General features: G+C 32.8%; 1 protein-coding gene across 2 annotated transcripts in view; it reads right to left on the bottom strand.

Moving 5' to 3' along the window:
* Window positions 1-22,368, bottom strand: part of LOC121030603 (bifunctional heparan sulfate N-deacetylase/N-sulfotransferase 4) — a 255,506-nt gene extending 233,138 nt beyond the window's left edge. For both annotated transcript variants that reach the window (XM_040475168.1, XM_040475179.1), the window contains exon 1: window positions 21,137-22,368. In XM_040475168.1, the coding sequence (XP_040331102.1) occupies window positions 21,137-22,114 (978 nt within the window). In that variant the 5' untranslated portion in view covers window positions 22,115-22,368. The remainder of the gene's footprint in view (window positions 1-21,136) is intronic.
* Between the last annotated feature and the right edge of the window lie 3,089 nt (window positions 22,369-25,457).

The raw sequence follows: 25,457 nt of genomic DNA, 5'->3' as shown, positions 1-25,457 counted from the left end.
ATTCAAAGTATAATTTTCAAGTTATTAATAAATAATGGGAAGAAAATTGAGATGCTTTTCTAAACCTTTCTCATTCATTTTTCCTCTTTTTTTAATTTATAAATATGTATTTCCAAAATTAGACAAATATTTTCTTTAGAATGCTCTGTTTTGCACAAAGTCTACTTACTTAAAATCAAAATATTCTCAAATTAGATTCTTCCTTAATAGACTTGTTTGTGTTAATGGAATCGCCCTCTGCCTCAGTTCCTATTTTCATAATGTGAACTTTACGTTATACTTGTGATTCCCCTCTCTTTGTTCCATCAATTCAATTCAGTAAGTTCAGAGATGTGCCCATCAAATATCTCAGGTTTATCTCTTCCTCCCAGTTCTTAATGTGGCCACTCTGATGTAAGACCTATTACGTCAGTGAAGAAGCATTTCTTGTTTCCCAGCCTCCTTGATACAACCCATCTTAGGATATAATTTCATGTAGGATATAATTCCTGCTTTAGTGTATCACAACTTTCCTGGAAAATCTCTCCTGGCAAAATCTACACAACTCCCTTCCTTAGTCTGTAAGAGCAAAACCAAATATAAAGACACTGCTGGTGTTAGCTAATTTCATTTGTGACTTTTAATGCTTTCCCATAAGGACTTCAAAATCACTCATCGCTACCCTCCTTCCCTCTTGAAGTTTCTGATAAATGTTTCTGTATTATTACTAACATTTGTGATTGAACATTAATATATAGTACTCTATATCTGTACATTTATGGGAATTAGGTAAAAAGTTAAAAATAAGCATAAAGAGGTACAACTTACTGATTAATGATTTTTTAAAAAGGCTATCAGAAGCATACTTTATGGAGCTAAACTTTGCTTATGTATCCTGTTTATAGTCTCAAAGATGTTAAATAGTTTCCAGCTGCTATAAGACTGAGAACACACATACCTTTTATTCATGATTAGTTAAAATAGTTTTAAATTTATTTTCTAAAATGAAAATTCAAATTTCCACATAAAAATTACAAATTCACATAAAGGAAGAAAGTGGTTTTGGTTGAGAAGCTAAAAAATATACCATTTCCATTTAAAAATTTGGATTTTGAGGGGCACCTGGGTGGCTCAGTCAGTTAAACAGCTGACTTCAGCTCAGGGCATGATCTCCCTCTCTCTCTGCCCCTCCCCCGCTCATATTCTGTCTCTCTCTCTCTTTCTGAAAAATAAAGAAGCATTAAAAAAATAAAAAAAAAACAAACTTTGGACTTTGTATGTTTTCCCACAAGTAAAAAAACAAAACTAGACTTGAGGGCGAAAAATACATTTCTGAAAAGTTTTCCTTCCTTGTAACTTTACATGATAGACCAGCTACATCAACGCAAATATTCAGACCTTAGAAAAAAATCATTTTTATGAATTATTAAAATATACAAACACATAAGCATATACACTATGTATATTTGTGTGGTCTATCAAAAATCTAATACTCATCATAGATACATTTAATGGATATCCAAGTTTTCTTAAAGTTTATTTATTTATTTTGAAAGAGGGAGAGAGAGCACGAGTGGGGTGAAGCAGACAGAGAGGGAGAGCAAGAGAATCCGAGGAAGGCTCCCCACCATCAGGGCAAAGCCCGATGCTGGTCTCAATCTCAGGAGCCATGAGATCATGACTTGAGCAGAAATCTTAACAGTAGGATGCTGAACTGACTGAGCCACCCAGGTGACCCAACACCTGATTTTTAATTTAAACTTCACTACCATATGTTAAAAATAAAAAGGTATTAGAGGAATTTGGCAAAGGAACAAATTATGAATTGATTCCTATCTTAAATTTCCATTTGCTAGAGTCATGTCTTCCAATGAGGGCAGTTAAATTAGAAAAAAATTTGTTCAAGTAAAAACACATAGAGGAAAAAAATCTACAAATATAATGATCTGTGGAAAAATTCAAGACCAAAAGTCAACATTGAGAGGTTGTGTAGTGTAGTTGGTAGGTGTTAAGACTCTGAAGCCAGACTTCCAGAATTCAAAGATTAACTTTGCTACCTCTGGTGATGTGACCTTGGACAAGTTGTTAAAACAAGGTGAATGTCTATTGTTTCTTTTGTAAAATGGAGTACTAGAAGCACCCATGGATTATATTGCTTTGAAGATTTGACTTAAAAATCTGTAGAACACTAAGAGTAATTCATTGTGCAGAGTAGGTAATAGAAAAATATATTACTATGGTTGCTTTTTTTTTACCTATTACTTTGCAGTTAAATTTTTTTAACACTTCATTTCATTCAATACTATGACATCCTTAATTCATTTCCCTTTCAGTCAAATTATCCAACCACAGTAAATACCTTAAAACTATGTTAAACTTACGAACCATCTGGCAAAAATTACAAAAAATAGAAATCTAATTATTTTTGTTTCCAAAAACAGTTGCTTATAGGTATGTAGTTTACATTTAGTATTAACTGTTTAAATATTTCAATTTAGTCCTCCAAGGTTATTATTTTAGCTGACTTACTGAGCATATAAATTCAGCCACAATGCTTGAATGAATAATTTGGGTACACAGATACAGTTTTATTATCTGGGTCTAGAAATTTTCCACATAGCTACATATATACATACACACATGCCCACATAGACACAGGGCACACACATAGAATGGGAAGTGTTCAGATATGAGATTCTTATTTATCTAGCTGCTTGATGTCTTTTATAGAGATGCCATTGCTATGATTTCATCACTGTTGCAAAGCTCATAAAAGAGTATACAATGTTAGTAATTAATGAAGTTAGTAGGCAAATACATATGTGTGTATATATATATGTACATACATATGTACTTGCCTCTTGTTTAACTGATAGTAACCAAGAAAAACAAATTCTACAAAGACACACAAGAAGAAGACACAAGAAATCTTAAACTTTTATAATTGTGTTCTTGGAACTCACCCAATCTGCTAAATTAGCTTTCTCTAAAGCTTTACTATAGGAACTACTTGGAATGTTTTACCTTGAGAGTTATTCCCACTAACCCTCTAAAATCCTTTCATTTCAAGTGCTGTCTCTTGTGTTTCCTCACATATTTCTCCTTCTCCGCCCACAATAATTCCCATATAAAAAATTCTATATTGTTTATATCCTGTGTAATGGGTGACAAATAGAATATGGTAACAAGTAGTGTCTATCTGTATACAAATAATTCAAATGAAATTTATACTCCAGAGTAATGTTACATGATCAATGCTTTCCCATTTCATTCTGCAAAGCTTGTTAGGTCTTTATTTGTGCCATTTGGGGAAAAAGTCCTACAGGGTTTATTGGTCTTAGGATGAATAATTCTCATCAGTGACATTCTTACATCTCAGTTTGGAAAAGCTTTTTGAAAGAACAGTTTACTGTATTTACTGTAAAATACTACTTTTCCACTGTGAAAATACAAAAAATATTTTTTATTTTGAGAGGTCAAGGTAGTCTTTAAGTTTCATAAAGCTTTAATTGCAATCAAAAGAACTATTAATGACATTCTGAGAAATTAAAAAAAGTTTAAAGTTAAAATAGTTACTAATATAGAAACTAAAATTTCATTTAAAATATTCAAATAGGATAGTAGTTTAATACGTTTTTTTCTTAATTTTTTAATGTTTATCTATTTTTGAGAGAGAGAGAGAGAGAGCGCGCGCAAGCGCAGGTGGGGGAGGGGCAGAGAGGAAGGGAGACATACAATATGAAGCAGGCTTCAGGATTATAGCTGTGAGCACACAGCCTGATGCAGGGCTCAAACCCATGAACTGTGAGATCATGACCTGAACTAAAGTCGGACACTTAACTGACCGAGTCGAAGGTGCCCCAGGAGTTTAATTGTTGAAACACAGCTTATAGTTTAGAATTTGTGTTGAATGTAAGGAATAACAGGAAGCAAATTGTGGGGGTCCATCTTAGGTATGTATTAAATATTGTTTTGGGGGATGGTATATATTTGGGAGTTTATTTATATCATATATTATATGATAAGGGGTGGTAGATTTTTTTTTCCTCTGGCAGTGATGAACACTTCCCACACACCCAAAATGTTATTTTTCTTTCATTGTAGGTCCAACACAGAATTTTTAAAAGTGAGAATTTTTTAAAATAATAAAATGATTTAGAAAAACTATAATATATAAAGTAGATAAATTTCATCCTCTAAATTAGTATTTCAGAGTGATATCTGAGTAAAATGAAATAATATTTTGGAATATTGCTCTTTTATTAAAATATGTGAAATAGTCTAAAAGTTATGAGCATTCTATTTGTATGTGAAATGAAGCTAATGTTGGGGAAATAATAATGAGTGTCAAAAGTTTATGCAACTTTAATACATTTCATCTTATATGTGAAATGTTTATTGGATATAATGGATATTCTGGAATATTAAATTGAACAAAAAATGATAAACTTAAAATAAAAATGACATTATAAAACAATTTATTCATTGAGTTTAGTTCTCTTTGTAAAATTAATTGAGGAGTAATTAAACATTATATATTAGCATTGTATGTAGATGGATAGTTAAATATATTTTTTTTATTTAAAAAAATTTGTTTAAATATTTATTTATTAGTGAGAGACAGAGAGACACAGAGAATGAGCAGGGAAGGAGCAGATAGGGGGGTGGGACACAGAATCCGAAGCAGGCTCCAGGCTCTGAGCCGTCAGCACAGAGTCCCACACGGGGCTCGAACTCATGAGCTGTGAGATCATGACCTGAGCCGAAGTCAGACTCCCAACCGATGGAGCCACCCAGGCACCCCAAATCTATATGTATATTTTAAAGAAAAGTTATTCAGATAGAATGTATTTGCCATATATAAGCTTTACATATACAGACATTCTTAAGAAAGCAGTTTTCATTTCTTTTTAACTTACATTTATTTGGTGCTTTGTTTATTGCAAACTTCTTTTAGGTTAACTGCATCTTATAAAGAAAAATACATGCAGCAGATATGTGGTATGAACCTCAGAAAGCATCGGATATGAAATATCTTTTACCAAATATCATTTGTAAGAGTTATTTGCAAGCAAATAAAAAACACTTAAATTATATTTCATATGTAATGCATTCAAGTTTCAAATCAAAAGAAGGGATGCTTGACATATTGTGCCTGGCACTTTCAATTATACATCTTTAGAAATTCCAAGAAAGCTTGGCTTTAGAGCTTAAAACATTTATTATTATGTAAATGCAATACTTTTGCACTATGTTCTATAAATTCTATTTATTTCATTGTCTTAGATTAGAATTGCTTTATAATTATTACCATAATATTTAGCTATTTTAATATATATTGTAAATTCAACAAAGGATTATTACAAGTGTTTAAATTATAGCCATTATGGAAAACAGTATGGAGGTTCCTAAAAAAAAATAATAATGAAAATAGAACTATTAACAGGGGCGCCTGGGTGGCCCAGTTGGTTAAGTGCCTGACTTCGGCTCAGGTCATGATCTCATGGTTCAGTGAGTTTGAGCCCCACTTTGAGCTCAGTGTTGACAGCATGGAGCTTGGAGCCTGCTTCAGATTCTGTGTCTCCCTCTCTCTCTGTCCCTCCCCTGATCACACTCTGTCTTTCAACTCACTCTCTCTCTCTCTCTCTCAAAAATAAACGTTAAAAAATTAAAAAAAATATATAACTATCATATGATCTAGCAATTCTACTTCTAGGTATTTATCCAATACTAGGAATTGAAATCAGGATTTTGAAGAGATACCTGCATTCCCCTGTTTATCACAGCATTATTTACAATAGCCAAGATATATAAACAACCTAAATACCCATCAACAGATGAATGGATAAAGAAAATGTGGTAACACATATAATGGAATATTATTCAGCCTTTAAAAAGGACATTCTGACATTTGTAAAACATGAATGAATCTGGAGGAAATTATGCTAAGTAAAACAGAGGAGACATAGAAACACAAATACTATATGATTTTTCTTATATGTGGAATCTAAAGTAGTCAAACTCAGGAGTGCCTGGGTGGCTCAGTCAGTTAAGCATCACACTTTGGCTCAGGTCATGATCTCATGGTTCATAGGTTCGAGTCCCATATGGGGCTCTGTGCTGACAGCTCAGAGCCTGGAGCCTGCTTTGGATTCTGTGTCTCCCTTTCTCTAACCTTCTCCCTCTTGTGCTCTATTCTCTCATTTTCAAAAATAAGTAATAAAAAAATTTAAAAACAAAACAAATGAACAAACAGATTATTAAATACAGAGAATGAACTGGTGGTTACCAGAGATGGGGTAAGATGGAAGGAGACAGATGAAATGGAGGAAGGGGATTAAGAAGTACAAACATCCGGCTACAAAATAAATGAAATGGGAATGAAAAATACAACATAGGGAATATAGTCAATAATATTTTAATAACATTTGTTTGGTGACTGATGATGACTTATCATGATGAGCATTGAGTAGTGTATAGAATTGTCAAATCAATATGTTGTCACCTGAAACCAATATGACATTTTATATTAACAATGTTTCAATAATATTTTTTTAAAAATAAAATAAAATTAGTTTTAATTATTATACTTCATAAAATATAACAGGTTTTGAATTAAAAGATATACCTAATATCTGAGATGATAAAGTATGAAATTAAATGTGAGTCTTAGAATCAATAAAATAGAGTAATAAAAATATTGAAAAAAATCACAGGAATCATTTTCTTGAACTCCATTATCAAGAAAATTATTTGATTTTTACAAAATGTCAGGTACTTTCCTAGTGTTATTCAGTTAAATTATTTAATGTTCACAGCCACTTGTTGAATATGTGCTATTATTAGATCTCACTCTATGAATGAGGAAAAAGTGTGTCACATAAGATTAAGTAACTTGCACAAAATTATAATGACCAGTTAGGCCAGATTCAATCTTTTTTTTTTTTTTTTTACTTGATCAATTTTTTATTTTTTATTTTTTTATTATTATTTTTTAATATATGAAATTTATTGTCAAATTGGTTTCCATACAGATTCAATCTTTATATCAAATGAATGTTTTAAGTATTATTTTCACCTACAAAGATAATCTTTTCACACCCAAATCAAGCGTCCTTCAGTGAAACATATCCTCATGTTCAGAACACAGGCAACTTATATTTAGATCAGATTTGTTTGAAGCAGAATTTAAGATTGGGAAGGAGCATCTTCCCATCATTCAGCTTCTATGCTAAACAAAACAAAACAAAACAAAACAAAACAAAACAAAACAAAACCAGAAACAACATAACTAAACAACAAAAAAAAAAAACAACAAAAACCCCACCCCAAACTAAAAACCAAAAACCACCTCTCTGTTCCTCTGTTTTGCACAAAGAAGACTCTCATCCCCCCAAAAGATGATTTTAAATCTGGCTTCCATTGCTGCTTTTCAAAAAGCAACTGCCAGTCAACTTTTTTTTTTTTTCCCCCAGGAAGAGAACTTAATCTTGTGTTATTTTGTATCATTATAATGTATCTAGGTGGGGATTTATTTTTGGTTTATTCTGCAGATTTTTTTGTGAGGAAGCTCTGTGTATTGGAAATATGTTGTCATTCATTGAATTTGAAAAAGTCAGAGCTATTATTCTTTGAAAATTTCATCTCTCTTATTTTCTGGAGATTTGATTAGATTCATTAGATTTAAAAAAGATGGTCAGACCATATTAAAAAACATCAATAATATGAATTTATATTTTGTTACCAGAGACACAACTAAATCCATAGGGCTTAGAAAGATTGAGAATAAAAACATGCATAATGATTTAGTAGGAAAAACTGCTAAAGTGGAACCATATATCAAAAAAAAAATATTAGTAAAAAAGTATTTCAGATATGATGGAAGCCATTTCATAATGTAATTAATAAAGGCTTTAATTCACCAGAAAGATATAGTAATAGTAAACGTCTAAGAAGTAAAAACAAACAAAAAAACAAAAAACAAAACCAGAGCTATATGATATATAAATCAAAAACTGAAAGCATTAACAATACTGGACATTTTACCATAGTCCATGTAGATGTAGACATAATCATCACAGGTCAAACAGATAAGAAATACTCATATCAGCAGACAAAAACTCAGAAATATACAAAGGATTTTAGTAACACAATTAACAATCTTGTGCAAAGATGACAGATAACTAGATCTATGAACCCCTGAACTGGAGAAGATACACCTTTTTCAAGCACACACATAGGAGAAAGCTGAAAGACAATGAACACATACTGCTCCATAATGCAAGTCTTAATAAATTAGCAAACACTCAGTATGCAGATACTTAAAGAAAGATACTTTAAAAACATACTTAAAGCACTTTATATATTAGGAAAATCTGAAAACACTCTCATGATTGGTTCTAAGGTCAAAAAAAGAAATCGTGACAAAAATCAGACAATACTCATAACTGGATGACAAGCACTACCACTTTTTAAAAGCACACATAGTTATTTAAATCATAATATTGAAATATATGACCCTGAATGCTATATTAGATGAGAGAAAAAGGGTGACACTTAATGAGTTAGTTATGTATTTTAAGAAGACAAAAAAGCCCCACATCAGAATAAAACAAAATTTTCAGAAGTTAAGAATGTATAAAGATAAAAAAAAAAAACATTGACAGAAAATAAAAGGGAGCAAAAGAGAGGATTAAAAAAAGAGAAAATAAAATTAGTCAATCTCTGTAATGGATCAATCAAAAAATGGAAGAGGAATAATAAAAATGAACAACATTAGAACCCAAACTATGACATAACCAACCACTAGAGAGATTTAAAATATAATAAACAATGGGGTACCTCGGTGGCTCAGTCATTTGAGCACCAGGCTCTTGATTTTAGCTAAGGTCATGATCTCACAGTTTGTGGGATCTAGCCCCGTGTCTGGCTCTGCATTAACAATGCAGATCCTGCTTGGGATTCTCTCTGTCCCTCTCTCTGCCCCTCCCCTGCTTCTGTTCTCGCTCTCAAAACAAATAAAGAAACATGAAAATATAATTATAATAAATGTCTATTGTGAAAAAATTTAAATTAGACATTTTGAAGTAATGCAATGGAAACATTTTTTGAAAATATTAGTTATAATTAACTCGAAAAGTATTTTAGAAAAGAAAAAAATATAATAATAATTTTTAAAAAGTTATTAATTTTAATGTATCCCCTAATGAAATTTAGGTTCAGATTATTTTAAAGAACACTTAAATAACAAATAAGGCCAGTATTATGCAAACTTCTTAAGACAGAGATGACAAAACATGCATACAAAAATGTCCACAAATAATGTATTTAAAACATTGATATATTTTACTACAATAAAAATTAAATATTTTTCATCAGTGACATGGCACCATTAAAAGAAGTGAAAAGACATGTAGTATGCCAGGAGAAAATATTTGCAAACATATCCACAAGGGATTAATCCAGACTATACAAAGAACTAAAATTCAATATAAAAACAAGTAATTGAAAGTTTAAATGGGAAAATGACACAGGCTGTGCAAAATATATGAAAAAGTAGGAGAGCAGGGATGAATAGGTGGAGCACAGAGAATTTTTTAGGGTAGTGAAAATGCTCTGTATGATACCATTATGATGAATACATGTCATTGTACAATTGTCCAAACAATTATATGGACTTCGGATGATTATGATGTCACTTTAGGTTCATCAGTTGCAACATGTGCAACTCTGGTGGGGGGTATTGATAATGGGGGCTATGCAACTGTGAAGGCAGGGATATATGGGAAATTCCTGCACCTTCCTCTCAATTTTGCTATAAACCTAAAAGTGCTCTGAAAAATAAAGTCATAACAACCAAAAAAAAAAAATGTCAATAGGTAACAGTAAAAAAGTGCAAGAACTATACCAGATTAAAATAAATTAAAGAGACTATGTTGATAGTATAGTCTTAATTTGATCCTGAAAAAACAAAATAAGATATAAAGGATTTGGCGGGCCGGAGCACCTGCCGACTGGCTCAGCCAGTTAAGTGTCCAACTCTTGATTGCAACTCAGGTCATGATCTCACGGTTCATGGGTACAAGCCCCACATCTGGCTCATCCCTGACAGTGTGGAGCCTGTTTGGGATTCTCTCTCCCTCTGTCTGTCCCTCCCCTCCTCTCTTTCTCTCAAAATAAATAAATAAATAAATAAACTTAAAAGAAAAGAATTTGACCAATTGGATAAATTGTTAATATACACTATAAAAAAATATTGTACTTTTAATTTTCTCAAATGTTATACTGTTATTTTTATTGAAGGAGGATAGCCTTTTCTTAGGAAATCAATGTTGAGGTAGTTAGAGATGAAACGTAATATTTTGCAACTTACTTTTAATGCAGTTAAAAATAGGAAAACTTGGAAAAAACATGGTCATTAAGTACAAAATAGCTATCCAACCTCATAAATAATCAAGAAATGCAAATAAAATCTCATATATAATTTTATATCCACCAAATAGCCAAGAAATTTAAAAGTCTGATAATATCCACATTGGATAAAATAAATATTACAAAGAAATTAAGTTTCACGAACCAGAGTTATAAACATCAATGTAGATGAATCTCAGGAATAAAAGTAAGGGGAAAATTGCAGGAAATTTGTATTGTATGTATGGTAGCAGTCTCAATGCATGTAGGTCTCAAATTTCAGGATATTAATTACTTCTCTAGGAGAAAAAGTGGTGTGTGATTGGAGAGGTGGTGATAATATTCTATGTCCTAAGCTAAGTGGTACAAAGGCGTTCTTCTTATCATTTTTTAATAATATTCATTATATATATATATACACACACTTTTTAGAATGTATGAAATGTGTATAGAGTATAATAATAAAGGAACACATCAGAGGAATATTTGATTTATTTGAAAAAAGGAAGTAGCAAGTGGAAATTACCAACCCCAGCAAAGAGCTAGAGAGCTTGGCTCAGATTAGGCTTGAAAAATTATGAGTTGAATGAAAATAAAATTCAATTTCTATAACTACTTTAATAGTTTAATCTATTATCCGAATACTACTACTACTACTACTACTACTACTACTACTACTACTAGTACTACTATTCTAGCTTCCTCAGGATTATATAATCAAGATGCTTCATTACATGATAATTTACCTAGGAACACACAATGGGTATTTCTACAGGGAGTATAAAAGGAGCAAGTTTTTGTTTTGTTTTTCTTTTCAGACATTCTTTAGAAATTAAACCATTTTGTGGTATCTTTTGATGACTATCATAACAAAACATGGCTTTAGCTGAAGAGGATAATTATAATTTGAGCATTAATCACTATTTATATCGTCATAGAGAATGAGAAAATATACAAAACTAATCAGAAAATATCCCCATGAATATCCCCAGGGCTTTTAGGCATTAACAATGAGATTTAAGAACTCTAAACTCTAATTGTTTCTCTACCTTGCTGAGACTTGGCTAGCTTGGTTGTTTTTACCAAAATATTTTCTAACATTTTCTCTTTCCCATGGAGACAATTGCTACATCTTAAATGGCAAAATAGAGCTCATGGACTTTAATTGTGTTCTTCCCCTGCTGTATCAAAAGATTGTTCTCTGCTCAGTAATTATGTTATACTGTAAACTAACCAAAGTGAGCACTCATGTTAGTGTTCGATCCATTACTAATTAACCTGTGTTGGGTGCAAATTAACTCAGGGAATGTCCAGTCTCAAATTAAAATCTAATATGTATATAAAAAAAACTTTAAAAAATATTCTGAGTAGACAATCCTCATTTGGTTAACAGGTCTTGTTTTAAAATGCACCTTTTAAATAAGTAATAATTTTTAAATGTTTTTGATGTTTATTTATTTTTGAGAAAGAGAGAGAGAGAAAGAGTACAAGCTGGGGAAGGGGCAGAGAGAGAGGGAGACACAGAATCAGAAGCAGGCTCCAGGCTCTGAGCTGTCAGCACAAAGCCTGACATGGCCCAAACCCAGGAACCGTGAGATCATGTCCTGAGCTGTAGTCAGATGCTCAACTGACTGAGCCACCCAGGCATCCCTAAATGTACTTTTTGTACATTGTAGTCAGAGGCTCAACCAACTGAACCACCCACGCGCCCCTAAAGAAGTAATAACTGATACCCAGAAAACAGGTTTAAATGAAAGTATGCCTCCAAAATCCTTGTTTACAACAACAACAACAAAACTAGACAAGTTCAGAATGAACACTGTCATCAAGAAAATAAAAACATAAAAACTAAATAAAAATATTTCATTAGAATATAATTAGAAGACCATTTTGAAAATTTAGAAAATATTTCCCATTAGAATGAGGATTTAGCTTTCTTGTTCTCTTTATACTTAATCCCTATATATCACTCCACATTTCAGGAATATTTATAACGAAGAGTTATTTGGTACACCTCACAGTCACATTAGTGAGGGGCGACATATTGCAATTCTTATTCATCAAGAGGTCATAAATAAGAAGGAAAATATAATTCAAAATGCCAAATACCAGATAAATGATTGTGCCTTCTTTGTTGCATGAACACCATGCTATTCTCAATTGAACATTCCTTTGATTTTATTTCTCTGAAGACAGGCAGCACTTACTGATATTTCAGGCTTTTTTCCATATTATTAATGAAGAGGCTGTTCGGATGGCTACTCTCTTTGTACGTGAAACAGTTTTCTATGTAGGAAACTAACTTGTCATAATCTTGAGTTTATTACAGGACATCCAAAAGATACATTCAACCTGTATTTTTTTCTTCTTTGATTCATTTCCCTTTAGTGATCACCACTAAGATTGCAAGTATTAAGCTTGATGATTTCTAAATCTAAACTGCCACCTCTGACAGTGTCTGAAAATTTAGATTTGCTTTTTTAAATGCCTACATTTGGATATCCCATGTTAAATCATCAGACCTTAAACCAAACTCATTTTCCTGACACCTTTTCTTCTGCCTGATTCTGCACGTATTAATGGATATCCCCAGGAAAAACCATGATGCCACATCTCCACCTTTTTCTCTGCTCCCTCCATTGAGTAGGTGCCCAAGTCCCATCAATTCTGCATGGGCTCTCCCAATCTCCCTGTTCCATCCTGATTACCACTGAGCTAAACTGAGTAAATCTTACAGGTCAGACTCTTTCCTAGCAACTTTCCACTCCTTATCTTTCTAAAGGTTCACTACAATGCTAAGGACTGGGTCGCTTTACACTGCTGTTATGGATCTATAATCTGAGAATTGGAGAGGTTAATAAAGATGTTCAAAGTTAACTGGTTACTGTTGGCACTGAGACTCAAATCCAAACTCCCAGCACTGATTTCTAAAAGAAAGCTTAGACATTCATGACAGTTTGGGTGTGTTTGCTCTGCCACTTATTAGCTAGGTGGGTATCTTAATATTGTCAAGCCTCATTTTAATCATTCAGCAAATGTACAAAATATTTCCTCTTTAGTGTTGCTGTATTAAATGATATACTGCCTGTTAATCATTAGCACAGTGCTGAGTGTATATTAATATGCTAAATAAATCCTATTTTTAAAAATAAATAAGAATTATTATTTCTATATTGTTGTAATACATTTTTTGACAGGTCTCCACAAAAACATATCCCTCGTTCAAACAATATACTTTTCTTGATCCCAGCCCTGATCAGGTTACTTTCTGGCTTAAATTCTTCAGTGACTCAAATAGTATCCTTCTGTCAACAAAGCTCTATATTATGGCCACAACCAACATATTCAGCATTTAATAACACTGCTACCTCTTACTTTATCATCCAAGCAACACAGACAACTTACCATTCCCAAAAATATTCTGATATTTTTGGCCAGATATTAGCTTGGATTGATCCATTGACCATGAATATACTTCCTCTTCTTGATTTGCTAGTGTTCTGTCATACCATCACAGAGGACTCAGATGCCACCCCTCCATGAAATTTCCCTGATTCTTAGAATTAGGCCCTCTTTTTTTCCCATTGTCAACATTTTGTCATGGTATATATTGCATTCTACCTTGTAATGCAGATAACTAGGAACATGTCCTGCCTATTCTAATGAAAACAAGAAGTGAATATTTTATGTTTGTGTAAACTTTGTAATAAAAAATGTGGAGCCCATAGGTGAGAAATAATGATTTGGACATTGAATTAAATTATTTTAAGTTAATAAACAAAATGTTAATGTTTTTAGTCAAATGCTCAATTTGGAGGGATATTACCAGTATATATTTTCTCTCTCTCTCTCTTTTTTTCATTCCATCATTTAAAAGTGCACTTTTATATAATTTTGGTATTTTTTTTAAGTAGAGACCTTATTTACTTCCATAAAGAAATATCTTTTGGAAGAGATAGTGTTCTCTTCCACTGACAAAGTCATATGTATGGTGCCACATGAAAAAGTTCAGAAGAAAAGAAAATCTGAGACATTTACATTATGATTATAAATAAAAGAAGGAAGGAGTTTTCTTTTTGAGAGGGAGAATGAGAGAAAGAGAGCACGTGCAAGTTGGGGAGGGGTAGAAAGAGAGGGAGAGAGAGAATCTTAAGCATGCATAGCATGGAGCCCTGAAAAGAGCCCATCGTGAAGCCCCATGTGGAGCTCGATGCAGGACTCGATCTCATGACTGTGATATCATGATGTGAGCTGAAATCAAGAGTAGGGCACTTAACCCACTGAACCACCCAGGCGTCCAGGAAATTTTTTTTATTAAATACATCCATATAGTGGCTGTCCTCATCCAAGCTTGAAAACAAAACTCAAATTTTGTCTGAGTTTTTCTGAAGTCACTACTGACTTTGACAAAATACATTATATAGAGCATATCTTTTCAGTCAAGACAAACTCAAATTACAAAAATATTTTAATTGACACAGTGATTCTAACTAAGTTTATACAGAAAATGAATCATTTCTATGATAAGCCTCCGACAGTGTCTGTTTTTCTTTTGAACCAATTGAGCAACTTGAAATAGTATAATTATTGCAGCTGGGCATCTAAGGATTCCATGAGAAACTAAATGTAGCTCTTCCCTTACAGTCCTAAGTATTCTAGATCATTGTCAGGGCTGCAATTTCAGCAGGTCTAACTGAAGGCTCCTCTCTTCTGCATACGGTTATTGTTACGCTTGAGCTCCTGCCTTCCAAGTTCCTTGTCATGTTCCCTATGTTGATCTCCATGTTGTCATATATTGTCAAATCTTACCCTTCTATAATTGGGCCACTGCCTTCTGTGCCATTTTTTCTCAGATAGAAGACTATTTTTTCCTATAGACTAATCCCAGGACTGAGTATCTTCAGTTTGTTGTGAAATATCTTGATAAAATCTGATCCTACTTGCCTGGGCCACTACCCAGCTGTTATGCTACACTTAACTGAATACATGTCTTGCTCACCTACTTAGAAACTGCCAAACAACTTTCAGATGCTGCTTGCTTGATTGTCTGACTGGGCCATCCATTCAACTCCTACTGTCTGGACTGTTCTGCATTGCTGGATCTACACTGGTTAATATGTTAAATCTGGATTCCATTTACCACATATAATTTTTACTTTTCAGCTCCCTTTTTTGATAGTGACTCCATTCAGTCTAGGATATCAAGCATTCTAAAAAAAATTTTTTTCTATTAATTTGTCAGATGTAGCAATATGTTTCAGTCATAATGTTAAAATGTTATAAAACTAATCTAATTACCAATATAGCTTCTCATCTTCTGTGCTGATATTCATAGCATCAATAATTTCTTATTTTATTAGATCACAACTTTAGAAATCATAAGTTTTTTTTCCTTTTCTCTTCCAACCTTATTCAAATGATTAATCAGGATTTTGAAATTTTCTTTTATGATAGATTTCTTCTTTCCTATTCATAGCAACCTTGTCCCTCTTAAATGTCATAATTCCTACAAAAGTTTGAACTGAGATTTTATTTAAATATTTACATTAATAATATAAAAAATTGCCAAAATATTTTCATTGTATCATTTTCTTGTGTAAAAGAGACTTTCACATAGCTATTGGACCTAACCCTAAATCATTTACCTGTAGTGTAAGATATTTTATTAATTGTCTCCTTTATATCTATTAACTTAACATCTTTCATGTATCAGTCATGCAATTTGCACAATTTCTTTTGCACTTTAAATTTTTGAACATATGATTTTCAATTCAGGAAATATGTAGTCAAATAAGTGCATGACAACATCCATATTAAGATATCGCTAAATTGTTTTATCTGGATCAATTCTTAACCCTAGTCTAGATACAGATTCATTAAAAACAATATGGGGGACAGGGAGGAGAGAAGAAAAGAAAAAAAAACAATTAGCTTGCTAACCGTTTGTTTTTAGACTCTAGGTTTACAACATAGATTTTTTTCTAGTTCTGACTCTACTTAAAATGTACAAACAACTCGTTTTGAGACAAACCACAAAACTACTCAAATTACTTTTCTTAATGTAGTAACTCAAGTCTATGACTAATTTAGTCCTGCATCCACCAAACAGTTAAAGACAGTGCAATAATTGTCAATGAAGTATTTTCACATCATGTCTAAGTTTTCTTGCTATATACTTTCTCAAAAGTACATGTATAAGAAAACTTGTCTCACTGTCTAATGTTGAAGTTGGCTCATGTACATGAGGATGCTAAGTGAGAGTTAAGGTCAGTGATTATTCAGGGACTCAATTTAAGAGAAATCACCATTTTGAGTTTATTTTTGTGAATGGTGTGAGAAAGTGGTCTAGTTTCAACCTTCTGCATGTTGCTGTCCAGTTCTCCCAGCACCATTTGTTAAAGAGACTGTCTTTTTTCCATTGGATGTTCTTTCCTGCTTTGTCAAATACACAATGGAATACTACGTGGCAATGAGAAAGAATGAAATATGGCCTTTTGTAGCAACGTGGATGGAACTGGAGAGTGTGATGCTAAGTGAAATAAGCCATACAGAGAAAGACAGATACCATATGGTTTCACTCTTATGTGGATCTTGAGAAACTTAACAGAAACCCATGGGGGAGGGGAAAAAAAAAAAAGAGGTTAGAGTGGGAGAGAGCCAAAGCATAAGAGACTCTTAAAAACTGAGAACAAACTGAGGGTTGATGGGGGGTGGGAGGGAGGGGAAGGTGGGTGATGGGAATTGAGGAGGGCACCTTTTGGGATGAGCACTGGGTGTTGTATGGAAACCAATTTGACAATAAATTTCATATATTGAAAAAAAAAAAGAGAAATCACCACCTACCAGGGTCATTAGGACATGTGTCACCTTCTCATAAGAAGTAGGACTTAAGGTATCTTTTGAAATATGGGTCAATTCAGGAAACATATTTGAGTCAAAGCACAGAAACTGAGAGGTCAAGTAGGCATGAACAAGCTATAGCTAAGGGATAGACAGGGGCTAGCCTACTACAAGCAGTGTGTTTTGAGAAGTATTACAAATAAATGTTGAAAAGGTAAATTGAACTGGATCATATAGAACTTTAAATAAGAATGTTAGATTTATTACACAGATACTGTTTTAGATATAGTCTTATATACAGTAGATGTTCAATAAGTAAATAAATGAATTTTCTCAAGAAGTGTAAAGACATATAAAAATGCTAATAGTGAAGCTTACTGCCAACAGAAAAAATACAAGAGGTCACAAAATTGATTAAAGCACCAAAATTATTGGTAGAATCAAAATAATTCTGATTTCATTGTCCATATGGAAGCTTACATTTACCATGTTCATGTTTTCAAAGCCCTCATTGGGAAAAAAAAACCCATTTATTCTGTCTTAGGAAACTATGAAAAAAGAATATATTATCTTAATTCTACCAAACATCTATGAATATACCAAATGTTTCAACCAAGGGTAAACCATTTCCCATAGAAATCTAATTAGTTGACTGCAAGAAGTTTTTTTAAATTAAAACTTTAATAATCAGGATGGCCTTTATTATTTTTGCTTACATACATGTAATTAAGGCCATTATGAAAAAAAATTGTTTTCAAAACTAGGAAAGAATAAATCCAAGTGTTTAAGACACCACTCTAAATAACCTGAGGTCATACTGCTAATAGAACCTTAGATGTACAGGAATATTTTCTGATTGCCTTGAAGATTACACAGAAATATTCCCAGGTCAAATCATGACTATATTTTCTGACTTTATTGATAGCTAATATTTTACAAACTTTTGAAATATAATTCTAGTAGATTATATACATGAATAATTTCTTCTATCTTGAGGGTTTGTTTTGAAGTTTATTTATTTTGAGAGAGAGAGAGAAAGAGAGAGGGCATGAGCCGGGGAGGGACAGAGAGAGAAGGAGAGAGAATTCCAAGCAGGCTGTGTGCTGTCAGCTCAGTTTGTGATCATGACCTAAGCCAAAATCAAGAGGGACGCTTAAGCGACTGAGCCACCCAGGCGCCCCTCTTAAGTTTTTACACATGCAATAAAATTTTGGCAGCAATTAGATGATAGTTACTGCACCTGCGTGAGCTTAATTTGCTTGCCTTGGAAATGAACACACTAATTTCTGTCTCAGTGGCTTTGGTTGGAGGAAGGCATGATGAAATCAAATAAAATATGCAAGTTTCTAAAAGAAGCTAGATCTACGGTAGCTTGGGTCAGGCAGAACCATGTAGTGAAAAGAATGGGGGTTTTCAAGTTCGATTAAAAGAAAACACGTGCTCTTTTTATTGCATCAAATGCTGTACCTTAAAAATGCTAATTCTTTAGCAGTATGATCATGAATCTCTATCTCAAAATGAGAAAATGTGCTCAAGCTAAAATACACTAATATATTTTTTGTCAATAGAGTGAGGTGGTATTGCACACAAAGGTGTGTTTGAGTTTGCTGTTAAATGCTCCCAGCTATATACTCCAGGTCTAATTGTGTGAATGGCCCAAGAAGAGTCCAGTCATGTATATAACCAATAATTTTCAAACACAACTCTCCAGCTTTCCTAAATGTGTTCTGTTGAGGAACAGAGTACCTCTACTCTCATTTCAGTATAATAGAGAAAAATGTCAGCAGCCATGCAATACCTCTGCTTTAGAAAATTTGGGCAGAGTTTGAAGGAGGACAGATTTCTCCTCATCTTTACCAAAGTATAAGATTAAATGCTACAATACCAGAAAAGGACATGACAATGAAGAACATGAGAGCATTAAGAACTTTTCTACACATAATTTAAAATTTTTCCTACAAAATCATATTAATCCAAAAAGTAAGGTCAAAATAAAAATCAAATGCCAAGGACTGGGACTAAAATTTTTATATTTGGAAAGTTGTATTTCCTCTTGACCTTTAATTAACTAAGAGGGTAATAACCCTCAGTTCCAATCAAGTTTCTGATACTCTTTGATTAATAGTTCTGAGGAAGAACCAGCAACAACACCAAAAGGGGCATGAAAAAGTATTTTCTTCAAAGTGACAGGGTGTGTGAGTGTGTGTGTGTGGGTGGGTGTGTGTTGAGTGTATAATTAAGATACATGTGCACATACACTCTTTCTCTCTCTCTCTCTCTCTCTCTATATATATATATATATATATGTATGTATATATATATATTTAAGTATATATATGTATATATAGACACACACACACACACATACACATACAATCTTTCTGATCCTTTCTCTGCCTGTGACATTGTTCCAGTTTTGTTAAATTTCAGTATTCCATTATTGTTTGGGGTTATGTTACTTAAAAAGTCATCAGTGAATACTGTATAGTGGTGAATAGTTATTTGTAAGTTTTTATTGAGAGTAAGTGAAATAGCTGAATTTAGGCTGGAAAAGTTTGTTAGAGTCATAAAGTTTTTCAATTCATATACTTTGTTAAATTGAAATTAGGAAACCCTCTCCTTTTAGGGTTTCAGGATACGAATCACTTGAGAAACTTTTGAAACATATAACACTTGTTTATGATACTGAAATAAATATAAAACTACAGTTTATATTAATTAAAGGAATAGTAAATACAAAACAAGTAAGAAAAAAACAGAAAAATCTAGACAGAACTCAAGAGGCATCATTTAATCCCTTTACAACAATGTCCAAAATGAAGTATTTGGGTACCAGTCAAGTGATGCTTCATTTGGTGGCTCATTAAAAATAGAGGCCACTGGTTCACATGTACTTTGAACATTTTTAAAAAGTGAACTTATTTCACTGGTTTTAATCATGTCTTACTACTTGGTCATAAGGCCTCAGGATAGGAAAATGCTGTCATTTTGAAGTAGTATTGAGGTTTCATCTTTGGAGGATAAAAAGCCTAACAGCAGGAATAAAAAATGATATGATCTTTATAATCTTTAGTTCTTTTATAATTTTAAGTTGTGTCGTATTATTTCTGTTTGTAGTTTGCTACAATTATTTGTCCAGGAATGAATTTAGTTACATACAGGACAAGATAGGCACAAATGAGAATACTGAATCAAGATTAAAAAAAAAAAAAAAAAAAGAAGGAATTATTCTTAGAATTACCTACCTAACCTAGTATACCATATTTGGCTTTTTGTTTATCTAATAACAATCGCAAGGTTAATTTGTTATAAAGTCAAACACTGTTGTGTTACCCAAAACAATATGATAAATTTATAAAAGAGATAATAAGGGAAGAGTTCTGAGTTCGAGTCCAATACGCATTCTCTATAAAACTACATTTTTGCTCATATCTACATTTACAAGTATATTAACACTTCATGTAAACAAACACTATGCTTACTTGAAGTTACAAGAGGTACTTCTCCATCTTGTATTTCAACCACCACTGTCAAACCCAAGTAGGGCAGGGGATCAGTCGAAGAATCGAGTTTTATGACTATATGGGTCTCACTGCTACAAACTGCAACATGTGCTAGAAGGAGAAAGCCAGTTCTACAGAGTTCTTGAGCAAGGTCTAGGAAGAGCAAGGAAATTAATTGTAAATATTCTTTGGGATGTTGTAGTTCTATCCCCTACAAAGCATCTGGGGTATGTGTGTGAGGAATAGCTAAGGCTTAGTTCAATATTTTTAATGCCTATTTTATTTCAAACATATTGCATCTGAAAGCTTTGCATAACTAGGAATCTAAAATATTCAAAATTACATTTTATCAATACCACAGTTAGTGAAACAAAAATTATGATGTTATTTATAAATGTTCTTACCTTTACATCTTTGACATTCATCCTTGTTCCCTCTTTCCCAACAAAGATATCATCAATGTCCACAAGGATGTACCTGTCCAAGGACAGTGTCAGCCTCTTCCCTGACAAGAAGGAGATGGCATCTATGAAGATGAGCTTGTGTAGCCAAAAGTTTAAGTTGTTGCCAAAAAGAACGCGCTGAATTCCATCATGAAGCCCCAGATCCTGAATCACTGTCGCATAGAGTGGTTTGCTGGATGAGGATGAAAGGAATTTTTCTGTCTGTAATTCAGTTAAAAGCACAGGCTGGTAGGTTGAATGATTATATTGGAAAATACTCCAGTCTTCCCCAGGAAGAGGGCCTTTCTCAACCTTGGGGGCTTTGGTAATATGCAGCAAAGGAGACTGAGGGTTGACAAAACAGTCCTTTAGAGCTAGATTATTGAAAAGGTTTAATGGAAAGCCTTTTAATTGTGTACTTGGTAAGCTGTTCTCATTGGCTTTATGAAAACCAATTATACTAACACTGTATTCCACACAGTATTTTTCTAAAAGCTCTCGATTCCATGAGTCCATGCTGACATACTTCAGAATATTTTCATAAATAACTAAAATATATTTCCCTTTGCCATTATCTGTAAGAGGAGGTATATCCCCCTTACCGGGGGCAATGACCATTTGGTACTGAAATCGGCTAGACTCCAAGATAGCTATGATATCTTGACCAAGTTGAGAATATTGGCTCTCCACAAATAGGAGGACAGTAGGATCAGTTTTGGATGTATCAATAGGTTTAACTGTTTTCAGCTCCATTGACCGATATGGTAGAATTTTGATGTCAGCACATTCTGCTTCTGCAGTGGTTTCAATAACAGTCATTTCCTGTTTATAGCCAGAGTAGAGGAAATAGGCAGAAATGACAATGCTCACCAAACAAAAGGTAGCTAAAAGAACAATCAGTGTTCGAAAACTTCTCCGAAGCTTCACAATAAGATTCATTTTTTTAAAATACTGCTTTGTAAGTTTTTTCCAATTTCTTTTTCTAAAGTGCCATAGTGAATAAAGTATGAGATGGTGCAAATATCACTTCCCAAAAGTTCATGTAACCATTGCAAACCATGTAAAATGTTTGAAGGGATCACAAGTAAGTTAAAGCTGGAAGACAATGGACCAGGAGAGCAAAAGTTGAAGAAGGGATTTTGAGTATGTCCAATACCAAAGACTGATGTAGAATCCTTTAAACATTATCTGAAAAAAAGGAGAAATGTAATGACTAAGACAGAAATATAAATACAAGTGTTTATGTGATATGGATGCTTATATATAAGAAAAATACATATGAAAGATAATTTTAGTGTGTTAATATGCTAAAATATTAATAGCTTAAAGTTTACAGTCTAGGTTTTTACTATTAGGGTAGATTTTTTTCATGTCTTCAAGAATACAGATTCCTATTTCATTTTGCCAAAGAAAGAGATCATTTTTCAAACTAGTCATCTCAAAAAAAAAAAAAAAAAGAGACTTAAGAGAGGCATCTGGGTGGCTCGTTGGTTAAGCGCACCACTCTTGATTTCTTTTAGCTTAGGTCATGATCTTATGGGTTGGTGAGTTCAAGACCCACATCAGGCTCTGTGCTGACAGCTCGGAGGGAGCCTGCTTGGGATTCTCTGTCTCCTTTTCTCTCTCTGCCCCACTTCCCCCTCTCTCAAAATAAATAAATAAACTTAAAAAAGAGAGAGCTAAGAAAGAAAGTTTTAGTGTAAAATGTTAATAACCATAAAGATTGTTTCTATAGGACTGGTAAACATTATTTACATAAAGAATTAGAAAATCAAATATTTGTGGGGGCGCCTGGGTGGCGCAGTCGGTTAAGCGTCCGACTTCAGCCAGGTCACGATCTCGTGGTCCGTGAGTTCGAGCCCCGCGTCGGGCTCTGGGCTGATGGCTCAGAGCCTGGAGCCTGTTTCCGATTCTGTGTCTCCCTCTCTCTCTGCCCCTCCCTCCCCCGTTCATGCTCTGTGTCTCTCTGTCCCAAAAATAAATAAACGTTGAAAAAAAAGAAAATCAAATATTTGTGTATGAGTTGGAACAGTGAAACATGTTCTAAGTGTCTGCTAAGTATCTGGAGTGCCAAGCTGAGGCAATGATTTTGTCTTAAGTATATACAGTTGTTACAGGTTTTTCCCTTTAATAACATATCCTTTTCTGAAGTTGCAGGGAGACACTTGGTCTTCTTCACCATACCAGCCAAAATACACAGGATTTCTCTTTCTCTATTCTTAGAAGCAAAGTAATGGAGGAGCTATAGGAGAAAGAACAAAATGGGAACAACCATCCTCAGACCCCTCTAATGAGTGGCCAGGAAGCCTAGATGAGAAGAAAAGCTTTGACATGTTTGTCTTAAAGCACATTCTAAATTTGGCTTGCCCCTATAATCAAAATTAAATTTGAATTTTTATTCATTATTAATAAATCTATTATTTTAATGTAATTATAACATTGATTATATTATATTAATTATTAACATTATTAATTATAATTATTATTAATACATTATGCTTTAAAATAAATTATAATTTAATAGTTATATTATAATATATTCATTATTAAATTTTATCTAATAATCATATGTTCTATTTCCATATCACTTTCTTTAGTTAAAAAGAAAAAGAATGTAGAGAGAATTAAAAAAAATTTTTTCCCCAAATGGCTTTACCACAAATGGATATAATCTTCCACTATTCTATTTTATTTGTTTTGATGGATGACTCTGATTTTTAGTGAATTGCTTTCTATAAAAAAATTTTTTAATTCTCAAAACTGGTTTAGACTATGGAATTTTCAAATTCCCAGTTTACCAAACTCTTGTCAAACTAGTAGAAAACAATCAAAAAAGTTCATGTTTTCAATTTGTGACACATATACTTTAATACACAATAATACTATTGACATACAACATCACAGAAAATCAAATTAACATGTATTGTAATATGAGTTGTATATTATACATATTGTATCATTTTGTAAATATTTTATAGGTTTTGGGTTTTTTTTTTTAATTTGAAGAACCTGTGTAATTAATAGCTATTAATTATTAAAAGATTATTAAACTATGGAGCATCTGGGTGACTCTTTGGCTGAGCATCCAGTCTCAGCTCAGGTCATGACCATGATATCGCAGTTAGTGAGCTTGAGCCCCACCTGCCCTGCTACTGCTCTGTGATGACAGTGCACTTTGGATCCTCTGTTCCCATCTCTCTCTGCCTCTCCTCTTTCTCAAAAACAAATAAATGAACATCAAAAAAAGATTATTAGACTAAATGATTAAACTATAATATGATACTACTCCCATTTTATATTTTTATGTTCTGATGTTCTGAAATACATTTTTCCTGGTAATTTAAATAAAATTCAACAGTTGAATAACATTTGTCTATGCCTTAGATTTTGGGAAAAAATAAAAACAACCTCAAATATCCACAATTAAAAATTTTTAAATTTCTACCAAACATTTCAATTCTTCAGATTCTATTTATATATAGACTTGAATTTTTACCAATTTGAAAAATCCCCCTAGTGGTTTCATATTCACTTTAAAGAAAAATTAACTTCCATGTTAGGCACTTACTAATACTGCTATCAAAAATAATTATTTAAGATAATTATTTGATCTCCAAAAACTTTTCAAGTATCACAATACTCTATTCTCTATAAACAAACTGAATTGTATTTTAATTTTAAACGAAATGAAATACAGCAATGAAAAGGTTTTGGTTTGATTAAAATGTACAAATCAATTATGCTGTATCCTCTAGTTTTGTGTATATATGAACATGGCCATAAAGTTCATTTTAAAACTAAAAATTAAATTAAACAATATGTATAATAAATATTGAACAATTTGAAATTCGCCAAAGGAAATTATGCAGTCTTATATCTATTGTTAGATTTCTCCAAGCTCATGTATTTGGTTTTAAAATCCATTAAGTGTACAGGGAATTAGCTCCATCCCCACCCCACCCCATCCCCTGGATCACCCACAAGAACAGACTAATTCACATACTTTGTGGGTTTGCTTAGTATTTTAAGAGGCAATTTAGTCAGGAATTTAAAAAATGGATGACACTACTTTGTTAAATCCTTATCTTTTCTGACATTAAAGATGTGATTTTTATTTTTGAATACACAAAGGATGAGATGTCAGTTTTGCATATTAGAATGGCTCATCTTAATATGTAATAGTGAAAAAAATTAAAAAGCATATGGAACTAGAATCTGCCAACCAAAAGAATAAATAAAATTTAAATATGACATTTATTTAACATTAATATGTTCAGAGTTA

Source organism: Herpailurus yagouaroundi, unplaced genomic scaffold (assembly GCF_014898765.1).
Source record: "Herpailurus yagouaroundi ecotype Mexico unplaced genomic scaffold, PumYag 28, whole genome shotgun sequence".
NCBI lineage: Eukaryota > Metazoa > Chordata > Mammalia > Carnivora > Felidae > Herpailurus > Herpailurus yagouaroundi.
This window is presented reverse-complemented; position numbering and strand designations above follow the sequence as displayed.